This window comes from Crotalus tigris, unplaced genomic scaffold (assembly GCF_016545835.1).
Source record: "Crotalus tigris isolate CLP2741 ecotype Arizona unplaced genomic scaffold, ASM1654583v1 scf7180000017834.3080900, whole genome shotgun sequence".
NCBI lineage: Eukaryota > Metazoa > Chordata > Lepidosauria > Squamata > Viperidae > Crotalus > Crotalus tigris.
The window spans coordinates 872995-892071 of NW_024096662.1; the positions used below are offsets into that span (position 1 = coordinate 872995).

The window sequence follows — 19077 nt, forward strand, 5'->3', positions numbered from 1 at the left end:
GTGGTATGAACCGGCTGAATCCCACCACTGATCCAGATCTCCTGCCTGGTTTGACACTCTATAGCACAACCCAACAGTGATATACAGTATATTTCTGATTCCTGTTTTCTGTATTCTTATTCAAACACTTGACTGGAAGCTCATGCTCTGATTCCCAGACCTTGATAGATATGAGCATTTCCTTTGCATATAATGCTACTCCTTCTTTACTTTTTTAATGATTTGTTCCTTTTGAATAAATTATACCATTATTATAAACATTTATATGCCATTCATAAGTTTGAGTCCTTCCAGGTTTGTTGTTATGATTCCAGCTAATGAAATACTTCAAAGAACTTCCAGGCATTGGTTTTCCTAAAAGTCATTTATTATGTTGCAAAATGTCAGCACGGCACAACAAAGGTATGCCAAGATCTAAATTCTCTTCCCCTGAGCAATTAAATTATCAGCATGTTCCCTCCCTAACTTAGCTGTCATATATCACCCGTTATCCAATTAGTATGAAGGTCAAAGGTTTCCTTCCTCTCTCTTTCCAGCGCTTTTCCCTCCAGCCTCTTCTGCTCTGCATTAACTCTAAAAATACCAGACAGTTCTGGATATTGTCAAAGCAAAAATATACAGTATTTGCAGCGTTGACATTTGTTTTTTTAATACTTGCGACATTCAAGGACTTCAGAATACAACTCTATTGTTTTATTGATGGACTCTGAAAAAACTGGGTTTTGCATATTAAAGGAAATAACTTTGGTCCAAAGAAAATATGGCATGGATGCCATGTTAAAGTTCTAATACCTTCATTAGTAAAATACAATAATAAAGCCTACAATTATATACAACATTTGTTTAATTCCTTTAACACTGAGTATTAAATTGAGCTGTGATGGCACAGTGGTTAGAATGCAGTTCTACAGACTACTTCTGCTGATTGCCAGCTAGCTGCCAGCAGTTCAGTAGTTGGATTTCACTGGCTTAAGGTTGATTCAGCCTTCCATCCTTCTGGGGTTCGTAAAATGAGGACCTAAATTGTTAGGGGCAATAGGCTACTCTTTAAACTGCTTAGAGAGGGCTGTAAAGCACTCTAAAGAGATATATAAGTCTAAGTGCTATTGCTATTGCTAAATATAATTCACATTTAAGCAATTGTTGGATCAGTAAAGATATAGTGTAATATTTGTTCTTTAAATGCTAAATTAATCATATAACATTTTAAACCTTTTCTCTATAATATGGAAATTGGTAGTGATTTCTGCTCTCAGTTCTTGGTCTGCCAAGGTTCTTGAACTTTAGTACTAGGGCTTCCAGATCCTTTGCATTTTTGGTTAACAGAGTAATTATCATCAGCACAGCACAGATGACTGAAGTATCTTCCTGCGGTCTTAAAACTACATTCATCTTCTTTCAATCCAGTTTATCTTAATATATAGGGTGAATAAATAAGAGGAGTGTATGCAGCTTTATTGCACTCTTTTATCAACCTGAAGCCAGCTTATTTCATCAGGTTCTGTCTGTCCTGTGACTTCCTGACCTGTATGTTTCTCATGAGGCACCAAAGAAGTGAGCTAAGCTCTTCTGGTAAACCAGTTTCCAATGTCATGTCTGTTGAGTTTAATCTTTAAAGCAACTGGATTTGTTTGGAGTGCTCAGTTTGTACTTGTTTGCATTATTTTCTGGAAAGTGAGGCTGTAAGCTCTGCCTGTATTTGCTTATCCTTTCTAATCTTCATTTGTTCTCCTGAACAATTTTGTTTTCTTTGACTATCCATTAACAGATCAGAGCTGGTACCAATGTGCTAAATTACTGTAAAAGCTGATATGCCCTTCTATATAAATATAGATATCTGTATATAAATTTGTATGAAAGTTTCAAAGGCTAGTTTTAAAGCTGATATTACCTCTGTAATAAATTCTTTATTTGAGGAAATGTTTCCCAAAGTAGGAATATCTTATGAAGTAGGAACTGAGGGAAGCAGCCACTTCACTGGTATTATATTAACTATATCAAATCCTAAATATTCACCAGTCTTTGCACACGTCATTGGGCTTTGTGGAAGAAAATTAAAGACCTGACTGACAAAACTGACTAATGAATTAGAATTAACTTGAATTCAGATGCTACCACTTATTTTGCTTCACCTTTGAATTCAACCAAGGTATCTCTCTTAGAGACTCTATTTTGGCAACCTTTCTACTTAGCATTCTTCCATCATTAAATGGCAGTTTAATGGGGATAGAGGAATTACTAACTGAATATCTTATTGGACTACAACACTGTTTATGGGAGCTTCATCACAGGTGTCAAGACACCCAGCCTTTGCCATTATACCATTAGATGGCCCAGTTCATAGGTTCCATTGTGAAGACTGGGCTTTCATAAAGATTAAAAGATAAAGGTTTCCTCTGTCCAGTTGTTTCCGAATCTAGGGGATGGTGCTCCTGTTTTTCAGCTGAGGGAGGCAGCATTGCATTGTCCAAAGACATTTCTGTGGTCATGACTGTATCCTAAGGTGCACGGAACATGATACACAGCTGGAAAACTGCACTGCAACCCAGGAGAGAAGGTCCATTTTAGTTCATTCAGCTGTCAAAACTGCTGAAAGGGATTCTTGGGTCCCTTTTCTCCATTTAAAGCCTGCCACAGCATCTGAGACCCAGCATGGGAACAACACAGGAGTGAGACAGGAAACCACACCCAGAAGCCACTGAGCCCAATTCCACTCATGGAAACTCTATTGAGGATACCAAGCTTAGATTTATAAGATTATCAAAATTCAGAAAAGGGTTTTCATCTGCTTATTATTTTCTCAGGGTTGGCAGAATGGAGGAAGAATTTATGGTTTCAATTTCTTCATTGTATTGTACATGCCTTAAATTTATCTGAATGCTAAATGTGGTCTTTTCACCCAAAATATGCTTTAGAGAAGGATTTTGTTAGCACCACTTCAGGGATGGGAATATCGATCACCTTCCACCTTCAGTAACTGCGGTGCATCTGGACCATGAGTGGGGTCCCAGAATGGTCCATGCATCAACATTCTTCTTGCCAAATGATAAAATACTTACCCGGTTACATAATGGCAGCTATGAGGAACTGAAATAATATAGAAGATTTGCTCTCTAATAGCATACTCACAAATAGTCCCATGTTGCGAATAAATAAATGCCTGCATTGATACTAGTGTGAGGTAGTTGACACTGCTTATATGATGAACTTTTGTTAATGATAAACAATATTGGAAGAATATCATATATCATCACATATCAAGAAAAAAAGGCATGAGCTCCATAAATAAGCTAAATATTTATAATCCTTTTTTTAAAAAAAATCATACATCCAAATCCTATAACGTTGTTCTTTCAGTCTTTTTATTTTTCCAAGTCCATCACTTGATTTTTGGTCTAGATCAAGTTTATTCTTTGTACCTCTCAGCTCTTGTGTACGAACTACAATCAATTTGTGTTTGAGAAGAAAATTCTTCATTTTTTCTATAGAAATTTTCTATAGAATCTAAATCTTTTCTTCATATGTCAAGGCCACCCCTTCCAATTTATCCCACCAGAATGGAATCTTTTTTTTTTAATCTTTCTTTCTTTTTTAAGTTATCTGTCAGAAAGGCATAGGATTTTTTCTTCAAGCTTCTGCCAGGAATTTTTTTCAGGATAATTATATTATCTTCAGTTTAGTCTTAAAATGGCAATCCAGAACTTGATCTCTTATTCTTCTTGTTACAAAATAAATCAATGCATCTCTTTGGACTTTTCTAATTGCAGCATAGTGGGGGTTTATTCTATAAATTTTGTCCATTTATCCTTTCTTCTGACAACTCAGTAGTTGCGCCAAGGATCAAACCATCTTATTATTTATATTTTCTGCAACATCTTCTGGAATAACATGAAACCGTAGCTGCAATTCTGTTCCATCAAGGCAAAAGTATTTATATCACCTTCATACTGTTCATCTCTGTGCCCAGAAAGCCCACTTTCTTATTTATCTGTTCCAGAAAGCCCACTTTCTCCCATCATTTGATGTAATCTCTTTGCAAAGTTGTTTGGTTATATTTTCTATTTTTGTCTCCACTGCTTGTATTGTTTTAACATAGTTCTCATAAGGTTTAATTCACCTGATTTTCTTTGTTCCTGCAGTTTGTCTCTTGTCATTCTTAGATTTAATTTTTATTAAATTTAATAAAATAGTATTTATGCCCAATGTTTTAAAAATGTTTTATTTCATATTACACTGGATCAAAAAATCAATATTTTGTTTATTTAGTATTCTCTTTTATTCTGAACAGTCTTGATAGTCTTTGGCTCCCTCCAATAATAAAAACAGTAAATCCTATGCAAAATCTTTTTAGCAATGTTTTAAGTACTATAGCCTTTGGGTCCCTCTTGTGGAAAATATTAATTCTATTACGTTCACCAACTTTCTATTAAAAGTTCTGTTAAAAGTTAATCTTTGCTTCCTCTTGTGGCTAATATTGAAATAATACTTAAATACAATGAAGCAAGGGCAAAACAGTTTTCTTCTTAATCAATCATATCAAGTTTTTGTTGGAAAGCCTCATACTCCCTCAAAACAGTTTATAAATCCCCCCAAAAGCAGGCAAAATTAGGCAGAAAAACTAAACAAAAATCACTCAGCTGACAAAAATAAAAATTTACAGCCATAAGTTTCCAGTTAATCTAGAAAAGAATGTGTTTATGTGTCCTCATTTATTTATCAGAAAGCATTTTGTTGGAATACATGTTGGAATGTATTATGTGCAACAACTACAGCAGTATTCAGTTTATAAGTTTGCTAGGTATCATCTATGATATATACTCTATGGTCCTTTTGTTCTGAGGATTTTCCTGTTACAGTTAAAACAGTTAAGCAGCAATGTCATGGTGACTGTACATTTTATTTAATATGTAGAACTATAGGGCTATATATAAACAGAATTTCTAACACATTTCAACATAATGCTGCTGTTTATGATTCATCATTACTATCATTGCAACTACTGTGGATTTTAGGTGCATTGATTCAATAACTATTGCAGTATTATGCACCTTGGACTAATATGACGATACAGATAAAGAAATGTTTAGAATTTAGAACATTTTATTCATCCAAAGCCAATAAAATTTATCCACCCCAGAACAAATAAAGTTCATCCATGGGAAGAGAGTCCTACTTTAAGTGAGCAAGACTTTGCCAAGATAGGACATTAAGGTATTGCTTCATCCTTGGCCCTCTGATCATCTGAGCCTCATAAATAAATTTAATCAGTTCACATTGTGAACAATGCAACAGTATTCCTACGGAATATTTGTTTAAGAAAATCAGAGAGCATAAATAAAATCCACAGGGACCTTACATAAAATAGCAAAATAAAGTTGCATTCCATTTCAGCTGCAATAAAGGTAATATTCAGATTTTGTGTACCATAAGATTAAAGAATGTATTATTTATTGTCCTTTTTATATAACCAGATGTTGACAGTTAATAGTGTTTGGGTCAAAAATGTACTTTTATAGAGTATGAAAGCTTCTGACAGTAGTGGAAACTTCATTCCTATTTTTTTTCTTTCTGGATTGCGGATGATTGGCCCAAAGTCACCCAGCTGGCCTGTTCCTAGTCTGATGCTTTAACAACTACAGCAAACTGGCCTTCAAATATACATGGTTGTGTCTGTGAGCATTTGTACATTTGTGTGAATGTAACACGGAATCATGGAATGTAAAAAGTGGAAGTGGTTTTTGAGCTCATCCAATCCATCTCCATACCTACTGCCAAGAATTGTTATTGCAACTTTACTGAAGATGGCCCTTCATCTTGTTTAAACCTCTTCAAGCAAAGAAAATTTAATTACCTTCAAATGTCACCTGTCCTACTGTTGAACAGCTCTTATCATGAGGATTTCTTTTTTTCTGATGCCCAATGATAATCTACTTTCTTGTAATTTTAATGTGCCATTCCTCATCTTGCCTTCTGGAACAATTCTTTCCTGTATTCTATACAACAATCGTTTAAAAGATGAAGACAGGTATCATGTTCCCTGCAATCTTCTCCTTGCCCAGTTACATGAGAGCAACTCTTACAATTGTCCAATTCAAGATCAATATTGCATGAGAAGTTTATATCAACAGTACAAGAACCTAGTAAGGCATTTAGAGGATTATTTCCTTCAACTTTATGGAAAAAACAAGAAGATGCTTGATTAAATGATGTGAAAGGTTTGGCCTTAAAGTGGCAATGTAATCATCTATTTAGGGATCCACAGCTTTCTGTATTATCTTCTAGCTCTGTCATTTACAAAAAAAAAAAAAGCAAACCTCCCTTTCCAAATCTTGTTAAAACTAGGAATGGGCTATAAATAAAGGCAAAGAGATGCCAGCACAGTTTCCTTGCATCTTCAGTTCTGATTTAGATAGTCAAAGCAAGAAAATAAGAAATATGAGTTATCCATTAAGGATGTCATATATCAATTAGCATCTTTCTCCCACATTCATGTTCTTCTCTTAAATTTTCTTCCTCCTGAGCTATGTCTTTTCTATTTTCTTTTCATATCCATCTTATTTGAGAGGTATTTCCAACTAGCTCCAGCTACTAGACCAGCGGTTCTCAACCTGTGGGTCAGGACCCCATTTGGGGTCGAACGACCATTTCACAGGGGTCGCCAAACAACGCAGTCCGCCATTTTTTCCCCTTTTCCTTAGCTGTGCTACTCCCTTTTATTCTATTGGCTTTTGAAAGCCAATAGAATAGACTCTCTTGAATAGAGTCTAATTCTATTGGCTTTCAGAAGCCAATAGGAATTGTCCAGGCTGTCTCTGCCCTTCTGAGCCCGCCAAAAGTCCCATTCTGCAAACGGTGCTGCACCAGTTGAATAGTCCTCGACTTACGACCGGTTGAGTAGTTCTCGACTTACAACCAGTTGGGGGTTGCGGCATTAAAAAGGTTGAGAACCACTGTACTAGACGATTCAACAAATCAGGTCCATATTTATTTTCCAGTACCGTAAATGCCGGCGTACAAGGCGACCCGGCATATAAGACAACCCCCGTCTTTATAGCCGGGCCGCATTCCTAGAACGTCGTCTTATACGCCGGAAACTACCAGTATTTCCGGCGTATAAGACGACCCGGCGTATAAGACGATCCCCGTCTTTGGCGCCGATTTCAGCGCTCGCGGAAGTCGCCTTATACGCCGGCATTTACGGTAATCGAGACTGGATAATTCCACATCCTCTTTCAACTGAAGATTTGCCATAGTTGAAAAGAAAAAAGATCTCTCTGGAGGCGAGAGAGGTTGGCCCTTAGCTCTTACAGTTAAAAGGAAACCCAAGGTCTTCCCCACTTGTACATTTTTCTCTTATAACTGATATTAAATGAGCAAAATTAAATAAGAGGGAATCCCAAATCACCACCTTGATCATTTATTATTGTAAATACGGCATTTGTATCTTTGAGAAACAATGACTATTCATAATAGTAGCAACTTACAACAGCACAAAAGCAGACGCACATCTTTTGACTCATTTTGCTAAAGAAACACAGGGAGAGTAATACCATTACTTTCTTTTATGAAGGAAGAAGACTGGTTTTGTTAGACTTTCTTTCTTCTCAAGCTAGACTTTCTTTCAATTGCAATGGCTAAAATGTTTTATTTTTGTGGCCTCCCACTGAGAATTGCAAAGGGTTGCAATACATAAACATACACATTACAACCTTATTAATTCAACAGGGCCCTCTGATGTTGCGATTGCTGGTTGGTGCTCATCTGACTTTTGTTTTAAATTGTCCTAGACCAGACATGTCAAACTCGCGATGTCACATGATGTCGCGCAACGTATCAGAGCTTTTTCACCATTGCCAGCAATGGGGTGGGCGCGGCTCTGGTATCATGAAAATGGCCCGTGGGCTGGCAGTTTGACAACCCTGTCCTAGACAACTATGGCTTCAAAACAGCAACAGCTGAGTTTGCAAAATACATTAAACCAAAACCCAAGGAAAGCTATTATTCAACTGCACACTCAGCAAAAAAATATTCTTCCTCAGCCTGGGGAAGGAAGACTAGTACTTGAATTCTCAATTAATCCATATTATGAAACTAATTTACTCTCACTGTGATTTATCTTATGTTCAAAAAATATTAAGCCCATTCCTTAATGGCACCATGAACATAAAAATCAATTTTATATGTCAAAATAAATATTGTGGAGCCAAATAGCAGTGTGATTGTTTTAGTGTAGTTCCAGATTTCATTTTTCAGCTATAATTTGGTTAAAAAAAAAAGAACCTCGATAGTCAAATCCACCTGTACTTGAGAAAATACCCATTTTGATCAGACTGAACAACTTTCTTTCAATGCCGTGCCTCTGCTAAGTCTAGAAACAACATCTGAAGGCAGCAGTTCATATTCCCACTGCTGCTCTCCAACAGCTGATTTTCTAAAGCATATTGCTTCTAAATCTAAAGAAGGTCTACATCATTTGTGACCGACAGCCACAGATTTGCTTTTGCAAGGAACTACCTAAAGCAGGGGTCTTCAAACTTGGCCCTTTTATGACTTGTGAACTTAAACTCCCAGAATTCCTCAGCCAGGCACGCTGGCTGAGGAATTCTGGGAATTGAAGTCCACAAGTCATAAAAGGACCAAGTTTGAAGACCCCTGGCCTAAAGTAATAGTCACCATCTCTTCCAGCAGCCACATGTTTCATGTGTTTTATACATAGGGTGAAGACGGCTTCTTAAGGCAGTCCTAAACAGACTCTAAATGTACATGATTGGAGATTCCCCTTCTGCTCTGGTAATATAAGAGGGTAAACACTGGAGACAAATGTACGTAGTATTGAAAGCTTGATTATACAGTTTGGAGAAGGCCATTGCCCTTACATAGTGACTTTATTTCCAACGTATAACTTCCACGAATTAGTCTTCAGCCCCTCTGATGTTATTCACCTTTAGACAAAGTTGTGTTGATGCCAATTTCACAGTATGATTGGTTTAAAAGTCATTACTCAATTTTGAAGGACTCTAAAAATATTTTCCCTGAGATTCAGCAGACAAGATACAGCATTATAAATTGTGGATATTTCATTTTAGTGGTATCATAAAACGTCAACATTTGGCAAACATTTCTCAGTAATACATATAAATCAAAAGTGTTTCGTATTTCTCTGTTCCAAAATGCAATGTTCATAGACTCTGATAAAGAAGGCCAAACTGAAAGTTATAGCTTACAAATCTCTTACTCCAAACAAAATAGAATCGCAAATGGGATAAGACTATTTCCTATTTCATTCAAGATTAAAAAACTGGTCTGATAAAGACTTTGTGCTGTAACAAAAAAGAGACTAATTGGAATTAAATTATACTTGGCTGTGCAAAGCATTCACAGAAGATACTTTGCAAGTGCAAAAATCATGAAAGTGTAGATTTAGCCACTTGGCTCAGGGAACACTTTCAAAGCAGCTGCACATGCTTGGAAAAAGACAGGGTTGCTTTAATAATCCATTGTGAAGTCCTTTGCTCACATTGTTGCATGTTACAAAGCATCTCTTTCAAACACTTCACTCAGTTCAATTATAAATAGCAATAACTATAATTACAGTGACAAAAATACCAAGTTCAAGATAATAATCCTGAGAAACTTGAATTAAATACCACAAAGTTGGCCTACACAATCTTCTGCAAGCAACTTGCATGGGATCTACTGGAAGGAAGGCTGAAAGACCAGCAGTAGCTTCCAACTTCCATTCTCCTGCTCTCTCAGGAATTTGAGCAATTCTTGGCCTGGGGTTTTATGAATAGTGAGCTCTGAGAGACTTTATATTAACACTGACATGCTTGATCTGAGCCCGGACATTTTCTTTCAAGATATCGGTGCATGGTCTAGTGGTAGGTGTTATGTCAATCTTCTCAGTTCTATTAAAAGATGGAAAAGTGGAACAAAATTATATAGTAACAAACTTCCATGAACATACACGAGTTGTAAGATGCTTTGGTACTTAAGAAAACGTTTGGCAGAGGAAGAAGAGGGAAGGCCAAACTTCCTTCTCAAGTGCCAGTCAACAACTGGAAGACAAAAAATAGCCTCAGTTCCCACATGTGGATTAGTCTGTACTGGAAATATGAGAAGTCACTCTTGTGGTGAATTGCAAGAGACTTTGCTTAAACTCACAAAACTGTTTCAGCCTCACTTTGCTATGTGCTATACCAATCCCTTCCTGCAGAAGGACAACATGTAGGTATTGGTGATGCATGTTGGGTTTTCAAAAAAAAATTGTTGTCTTCCACTGAGATAAGACCCTTCCTGGGAGATTGTGATCCCAATTATCATAGTAAATAGATAAATAGCACAGGAATCCGAGTTTCGGAAGGAAAAAATCAAATAAAGGCCCAAACCATTCCCTTCACGTTGTGGTAAAGATCAGTATCCAAGTCGGGTGTTTTTCAGTATGGCAGAATCCATTTTGTGTCTGCACTGGTCCTTGCAGAAGCCTAATTCAGGCCCTACTCTGAACTAGATTCTCGACTTAAAGGTTTGCTTTGTAGACATCCTTTCGTAGTCGCACTTCCTTCAATACCCGGGCCCGGAAGGTGCTCCAGTCCTCATCCCTTTGGCGCTGGAGGCCCATGGCTTCCTGAATCTCCTGGCAGTGAGTCCGTAAGAAAGGATTATACTGCTTTTCTTCACCAATGGTGGAAGGACACTGTGGGGGATAGAGAATGAGTGGGTTACTTATTCTGAATGGAAAAAAAAATCAGTAGCAGATACCCTTTTCGAGAATAAGGAAGATAAATAACCACGATAGAAACATGCAAGAGCTATATCTAAACAAAAGAGACTAAAGCATTTTTTTAAGAATACCTCCCTGATTCTCTAGAACAGTGGGGTTCTCAACCTTTTTAATGCCGCGACCCCCCACCGGTTGTAAGTTGAGGACTAAACCAGTCGTAAGTCGAGGACTACCCAACTGGTTGTAAGTCGAGGACTTTCCCTGCCCAGGAGGGTGCCGCCCCCTGTGCTGGCCGAGGCCTAGCTGGCAAGCGGCAGAGACGGAGCAGGCCGACCACTGGCTGGGCCGCCAGCTGGCCCAGCCCAAGGGAGGTAAGGCACCCGCCGGAAAAGGGGAAAAAAATGGCGGACAGCCTTGCTTGGCGACCCCTGTGAAATGGTCAATCGACCCCAAATGGGGTCGCGACCCACAGGTTGAGAACCACTGCTCTAGAATATAAGAAGGAAAAGGGTACAGCAGACCTGGGCATTTTATAGCCCACAGGCCACCTCCGTGGGCTGTCCCTGTCCAGCCTGTGGTGGTCAGCAGCAAGACATCAGCATTGGCAGTGTTGGGGTGGCAGCAACATCGAGGGTGGGGAGGTGGGATGGGAGGGCAGCGGCCTCCACAAAAGTCCCAGTTTCTCATGTGGCCCTTTGGGAAAATTAATTGCCTGCTCCTTGGGTACGGCATAACCAGACATGCAATGTTCTGCTAATATAGCCTCAAAACATCACTGCTCAAGCTGCTTTGACCTGATGACTGCATTGCCTCTAATTTATTAAATGCTAATCTGGGAAAAGTGTCCTCGCTTAAGGACTGCCCTGTTTAGTGACCATACAAAGTTACAATGCCACTGAAAAGTAACTATCATCAATTCTCACACTACTGCAGTGTCCCCAGCTACATAATCAAAGAATCAGACACTTCACAACCAGTGTGTCTTTGACCAATGCAGCATTCCATGATTGCCAGTTGCACACTTCACAAACAGTTTTTGGTAAGTAGGGTCAATGGAGTAGCCATCAGTGAAACAGCAAGTCGTGGTCATGTGATGTCTCGCTTAACGACTGTCACTTGCTTAACAACCAAGTGGGAATGATATATAGTTTAAGGATCTGAGTTGCTGCTCCCAATTGTGTTCTTTAAATGAGGATTACCTGAGTGCTACATGGCAACTGAAGGGGGAGAGGGAAAACATACACAGCTGCTGAAATATTTCATTCTTAAAGAAGTTACAAACCCCCAATGACTTCTCATCTCCCTCCACTCCAGGTTTTATCTTGGGCGATGGATAGATCCCCTAACGTGAAAGAAACATCCCATGCATACAAACAGAGCCACTCCTTACTGTGCTTCTCTTTTCAAGCCGCTGTTGGCTCACCCACTGGAGCTTCTGTTTTAGAATGGGGTTTTCTGCCTCCTGGAGGCTTGCAAACATTAGGCATTCAAATGCATACTCATGCCCTAAGGAAAGAGGATGAACAGTCAACACGGTATAGTCATCCAAGGTCTCTCAACATCTCTGCTATTCTGTATTTTAAGCTGCTTAATTTCTGATTCCCAAACAACTGTTTTTCTTTAAGAATCATGCAGACCACGGGTGTCAAACTCGCCGTGTCAGGTGACGCGTCGTGACCTATCATGACTTTTTTTGCATTGCCGGAGCTGGGCTGGGTGGGGCCTCCGCGTGATGCAACCAGCCCGCAGGCCGGCAGTTTGACACCCGATGTAGACTGTGCTAGCAGAATTCTCGGGACAACATCAAGACAGTTTTTAAGTGGTCCAATATGATTTTAGAATCATCCCTGGATCAGTGATGAAGTTCATCCAGGTGGACTTTCCTTCCATACAGGTAGTTCTCAACTTATGATAGCGATTGGGCTGGGAATTTCCATCACGACGGCATGTGGTTATAAAGCGTGACCACATTGCTTAGCAATGGCAGTCCTGGCAGTCCCAGTTGCTGTTATTAGCAGAATCCCACAATTTCCTGCCAGTTTCCCATGACCAAGTCAGTGGAGAAGCTGGCAGGAAGTTGCATGTCCCAGGCGGCTTGCAAGCAGACTGGCAGGTAGGTACTGCCAGGTAGGATACGGTGCATGAGGGGGTGAGGGAAGGCTTGGGAAGGGTAGAAGGGAAGCCTGGTAAAGCTCAGGAAGGATTCCCAAAGGTAGTACAGTGAGGCTCAGGGAGGGAGGCACTCCAAGGGGATGAGGATGTGGCTTTTTATTCTAAGTTCGGAAACTGGAAAAAAAAGGGAGTTGAAGCACAAAACAAAAAGATGATGTATGGTCTACCTGGCCAAAGTAGGGTATCTTCAGCCAAGTCAGCTGCTATGTCTAATGAAGCCAGCATTGTTTCTGGTGTGCCTTCAAAGATCCGACCTAGAGAGCACAAGGAACAAATTCATTCAACAAAGAGGACTGACACGAGGGAGACTTCAATGGCTGTATTTCAATGTAACAGTTGGTTTCCTCTTCACATACTGTATCTACTGATGCCTTTCCTCCCTTAAATTTGTTCCCACCTTCAGCCAGAGTCACTACATAATTTCCAATAGGAAGGTCTAGGCCAGTGGTGGCGAACCTATGGCACAGGTGCCAGAGGCGGTACTCAGAGCCCTCTCTGTGGGCATGCACACCGTCATCCCAGTCCTAGGCCTTCAGCTGGGTTTTATAAAACCTTTTCGCTTTAGGCCTCCGCCGCCATGTGCAAAAAAAAAAAAAAATAAAGGTTCAATCAGTCTATTTCAACTTCTTGTGGGAAAAAAAAGATTTTGCAAAGTTGGAATTGATTGAACTTTTTAATTCCACCCATTCTGCCGTTACGACAGCCACACCCACCCAATGGGCCACACCCACCCAATGGGCCACACCCACCCGGCACTCAACGATGTATAAGTGGGTTTTGGGTTGAAGTTTGGGCACTCAGTCTCTAAAAGGTTCACCATCACTGGTCTAGACTTCATTTGTTTAGCTATTGAGAGTCTGTTCCAGATGCTTGCAGAGGTGTCTGATGCCCCCTAGTGGCTAACAGAGGCAAATTTCACATTAATTCCCAAGGAATAGTCCATGAGGCTGAGGTAGCAATATCAGGAAGCCAAGTTGGTTTCCTCCTTCAGCTGGAAACTTACCACAGCCAGAGAGGAAGAGGAGGTCTCCTGAGAAGAGAGAGCTAGGACTTTCAAACGGTTCCCCATCCAAGACATAGACCATGTGCCCCAGCGTGTGACCTGGAGTGAGCAGAGCCGTGAAGTTCAGGCGCCCAACCACTACAGTCTCCTTGTCCGTGAGGGGACTGAAAAGGAACAGCATGTTTATGGTCACAAGCTGAAAGGGACATCAGAGAGCCAATACTGAGTCATCTTATACTATTCAGATGAACACAAAACAATAAGATGAGTCATCTTACAATATTTAGATCAGTGGTTCTCAACCTTTTTAATGCCGCAACCCCCAACCGGTCGTAAGTCGAGGACTACTCAACCGGTCATAAGTCAAGGACTACTCAACTGGTGCAGCACCGTTTGCAGAATGGGACTTTTGGCGGGCTCAGCAGGGCAGAGACAGCCTGGACAATTTCTATTGGCTTTTGAAAGCCAATAGAATTAGATTCTATTCAAGAGAGTCTATTCTATTGGCTTTCAAAAGCCAATAGAATAAAAGGGAGTAGCACAGCTAAGGAAAAGGGGGAAAAAAATGGCGGACTGCGTTGTTTGGCGATCCCCGTGAAATGGTCGTTCGACCCCAAATGGGGTCCCATCCCACAGGTTGAGAACCACTGATTTAGATGAACAGGAGGAGAGGGCCATTATTCCCCCTCACTCTCAAGACCATACTATTATCTTTCTAATGCAATCCCAAAAAAATTTCTAGCTGAGAAGGAGATTTGTCTTCACATTGTAAGCCCAGCATGTTTTGTATCCATCCTCACCAAGCGGGGAGCAGAACTCAAAGGTCACCTACTCTGTCAGTTCAGGAATGTCATCAAAGCTGCTTCCATAGACTCTGCAGGAGCCATACCATCGCCGCAGGCCTTTGTTGCCTCCACTGTGATCCCTGTCAAGAAGAGACACATTTAACTATGGAAAGCACAGGATGCCCATCTTATTCACTTCCATCATGATTGCAATGCCATATCTACAGACATATTCCCCAATAAAACCCATGTAGAACAAGTTACTCCAAGGAAAAGGTTTATTTCCACCTGTGCACACATTTGTCCTGACCACACCTGAACTGGTAACATCAGTTTTGCACTAGGATTTTACTTAGTAGACACACATTTTAAAGTTCCCCAACATTCCCCCTTATCCGCAACCAATCAAGAAAAGGGAAAAAGAAATCCCTTACCAATGTTTGTGAGTACACAGGATAGCTTCCAGTGTCACTTCCTCTTCCTGAATGACTCTCTGTGTGGCAAGAGAAAAAAAAAAAGCGGAAATTCAAGCACTGTTCTGATTCCACTATATACATACCTTTCCCCTCCCCCACACTTGAATGTGGAGTCAGATATGGCATCTAACCAAGCTTACTAGAAGTTTACTCCAGAAGGACTCCCACCGTTTCATCCTCTTTTGAAAAAAAAAATGGAAAAAAAATATTACAGACATACGCATATCTTATTTTGCAGATGTAATTTGATGATAACAATAGCCAACCTTTTGGTGCTTGGGGCTCAGTTTCCTTTTATGGAAGTGGGCCGTTGAGGGTGGGAGTATACTAACTGGAAGGGACCTTAACAGACATTGTAGGGTAGTGATGGCGAACCTTTTACAGACCAAGTGCCCAAACTGCAACCCAAAACCCACTTATGCATCATCGGGTGCCGGTTGGGTGTGGCCCACTGGGTGGGTGTGGCCCATTGGGTGGGTGTGGCCCATTGGGCAGGCATGGCTGTGGTGGTAACAGCAGACTGGGTGGGACTAAAAAGTTCAATCAATCAATTCTAACTTTGCAAGATCTTTTTTTTCCCGTGAGAAGTTGAAATCGACTGATTGATTGAACCGTTTTTTTTGGTACACGGTGGCGAAGACCTAAAGTGAAAAGGTTTTATAAAACCCAGCTGAAGGCCTAGGACTGGGGCAACGGCGTGCGTGCCCACAGAGAGGCCTCTGAGTGCCACCTCTGGCACCTGTGCCATAGGTTTGCCACCACTGTTGTAGGGCTTTTCAGGTTTAAGCAATTTTCTTCTAATAAAGAAAGAAAAAAAATGTACAATGAATTATAGGGCTCCAACTAATTTCCATATATTGCTTGTAATTTTTTTTTTTAAGATACCAATTCTTGGAACTGTGGTTGGGGAGGGCTCCAGAGACAAAACAAAATGGAGAAGTCTTCTATCCATTCTTCTCTGAGGACTATTTTCAGAGTATTCCTGATCTAAGAGGAAAAGACCAGCAGTGGAGATTAAAACAGGGATTGGGAAAAGAAGGAAGAAGGCAGAGAGAGAGACTGATGCCCATATTGACAGAGCAGAGGGAAGCTTTCTGTAGCAGCCTAGGGAAGGTTTCATCAAACTACAAGAGGTGACCCATAAAAGATCACCATAATGAACAGAGGTATGAAGGGATCCTTGGTGCTCTCTCAGCTGGGTTGTTCTCTTGCAGATGATTCATTGTCCTGTACTGAGGTTACCTAGTTTGGATAATGAAATGTCCAGAAGGAAACACCCAAGCACAGAGAGCACCAAGGACCCTTCATTTCAATTCTGAGTTATAAATCAGTTTCTCTATCAGAATAGAGGTGTGTATATCTTACCACATATGCAGGAGAGAATCAGGGCAAACAAGCAACATATATCACAAGAGACCCAGGATTGAAACCCTGGATCTCTCCCACTTCTGCTTTTGTAAAATTGGAATCATGGAACTAGAAAAAAAAGGGGAGGTTGGTGGTGCTGGAGGGGTTTTATATCAAAACTGCAGTTCCACAGCTACTTTCAGTTCTATCTCTTTCCTCTGACAGTTGATAAGGCAATGGGGTGGGAAGGAGAAGAGGAAGATGTGATTTTGATCAGAAAGCAGCCAAGAGAAAAAGGTCAAAGCCACCTTAGACCCGACGCTTTGTGGCAGATGTCCATCTTCATGCACGCATACACAGCCTATTATTTATGTTAGGAAAGGAAAAGGCTGATTCTGCTAATCTGTGTAAAGAGGACATGGGGGGAGGAGGGAGAAGAGAGGGGGAAGAAAAGCAAGAGTCTTTTAAACAGGAGTTTGGTACCAGGGGCAATAAATTCATATAAACAGCACTGCTCCACCTGTATAACAGCACAGTTGACTGCTATTCTAGTGTCACTAGCAAGTTTTATTGGTTGCTGAAGTTTATGATTTTAGTAGGCCAATATCTTTGTCTACTGCTCCTAAATAGTTACATGTAAGCTTTAGTGTCCAAGAAGATACCAAATCTTTGACTGTGGGCCATTATTCCATTAAAAACACAGAAGAGCCTGCTCCATCTAGTTTTCAAACTGTCATTAACTTGGGAATGTTTGTCTAGCTGGGCTGGACTCTATTTAACTATCTCATAAGTAATGTTCTTGATTTTTGTATCACAAGCCATTATAAAAATGCCCTAAGATTATATTCTGGTTTGATTTAATGGTGTTTATTTTTTTAACAGATAGTGTAATTAGCTGCCTTTACAACACTAGATAGTTACTTCATCTTCATATCTGAAAATTATTCATTTTACTTGGATATCATTTTTCCTCTTAAAAGAACCAGAGCAGTGTACCAAGCACTGCATCATAGTAATTAAACCTTCCATTTAAAAAGGCAGAAGATACCAATTAACAATAACACAACCAGCATTAAACGGTTTCACCTAGTGCCTTATTTTCTCACAAATATCTGAATGAGCAGATATATTTTCAACTGTTATCTACATGAGAACTACCAGCATTTTAGTGGGAGGGGAATTGCATATTGTACCCTGCTGCTGAAAACACCCTATCACAAATCTACAGGCTGCACCAATCCAGTCATGCAAATATTATCTTGACTTCAATAAGCTATTTTCGTTTAGTCAAGGAAGAGATGGGTTCAAGCTGAAACCTTGGCATTATGGGCACCCTGACAACCATCACCGAATAAAGAAATATCTTGTGAAATCTGAGCCCAAATTTCACTGACAACCATCACCGAATAAAGAAATATCTTGTGAAATTTGAGCCCACTCCTTCAAAAGGAAGATATTTCAATTTTCTGGTTCTCATTCAGCAATCAATACTTCCAGGTAGCTGCTGAGCACCTGCTCAATAACCAAAATCACAAAGCTCTTTCCCCAGATGACCATCTCTAAATATATAACCTGAATAACTCCCAGACAGCTCGGAGCTATGTTTGAAGATGTCTATCTAGAACAAGCTAGCTTTGTTAGAACCCCTGGGGGGGGGGGAAATCCAAGGGGATGAGAGGCAAAAATCATTTATCGCAGACATGCCAAACTGTCGGCCCACGGGCCGGATACATTATACTGAAACCGCGCCCACCCTATTGCCGGCAATGGGGGAAAAGTCACGATACATCACACGACGTCACGTGATGTCGCGAGTCTGACATGCCTGATTTATAGCATCCTCTCACGGTCTCATTCTGACTCTTTCTCTCTTAAGCTCTCCCTCTGGCCTCTCCTTCAGCTACACTTGACATTTTATTCCAAACACATCTGAACAAAAGTGAAGAGCTGGCCCTTGAGTATAACAGGAAGAGCCAGTATGACAGGTGCTTCTGAAGAGGAGAAACCCCACGCAGGAAGGAAGGGATTTTGATCATAAGAGGTTGCTGCTGCTCTTATTGCTCTAACTTTGAAACACTCTTGGAAGCATCCAGCTATTGCTTCATCAACTGCTTTCCTGCAGAAGGGAGGGAGGCAGCAAGAAGCAGACTTGAAGAGTCATGAATCCTTTCCTTAATTGGAAGGTAGTCTATGCTAAACAATGGAGAAGAGGAAGGCAGGAGCCAACTGACTTATGTTTCCTTAAAGATCTTTGCAGATTGTAAATAAGTCAAAGGAGAATCAAGCAAATGTGTTCTCGGATGGGATAGCAGGCGGAGGTCAAAGGGCATACCACTTACCAAGCCAAGCAGTGTATATATAAAAAGAACTTCATGATAACAAGAGCCATAACAGGACTGCCAGGCAAGTATATTGTGAACAGTCAAACCTGAAGCAGCTGGAGATGAAATATCATAAACCAGATCTGACTACCCTTTAAAAGTATTTTTTTTAAAAAGGGGGGGAAGAAGGGGGAGAGATCAAGAAAACTTATAGCGATTTAGTTTTAGAAAAATAAAGTAGAAATACAAT

At 40.3% G+C, this 19077-nt stretch overlaps 1 protein-coding gene across 1 annotated transcript in view; it reads right to left on the reverse strand.

Moving 5' to 3' along the window:
• Positions 1-7401: 7401 nt before the first annotated feature.
• LOC120307927 (probable hydrolase PNKD) overlaps positions 7402-19077 on the reverse strand; it is a 29356-nt gene continuing 17680 nt past the window's right edge. The window contains exons 4-9 of the mRNA XM_039343221.1: positions 15118-15176; positions 14731-14823; positions 13899-14062; positions 13063-13149; positions 12114-12229; positions 7402-10696 (exon numbers count right to left, since the gene is read on the reverse strand). Of these exons, the coding sequence (XP_039199155.1) occupies positions 10520-10696; positions 12114-12229; positions 13063-13149; positions 13899-14062; positions 14731-14823; positions 15118-15176 (696 nt within the window). The 3' untranslated portion in view covers positions 7402-10519. The remainder of the gene's footprint in view (positions 10697-12113; positions 12230-13062; positions 13150-13898; positions 14063-14730; positions 14824-15117; positions 15177-19077) is intronic.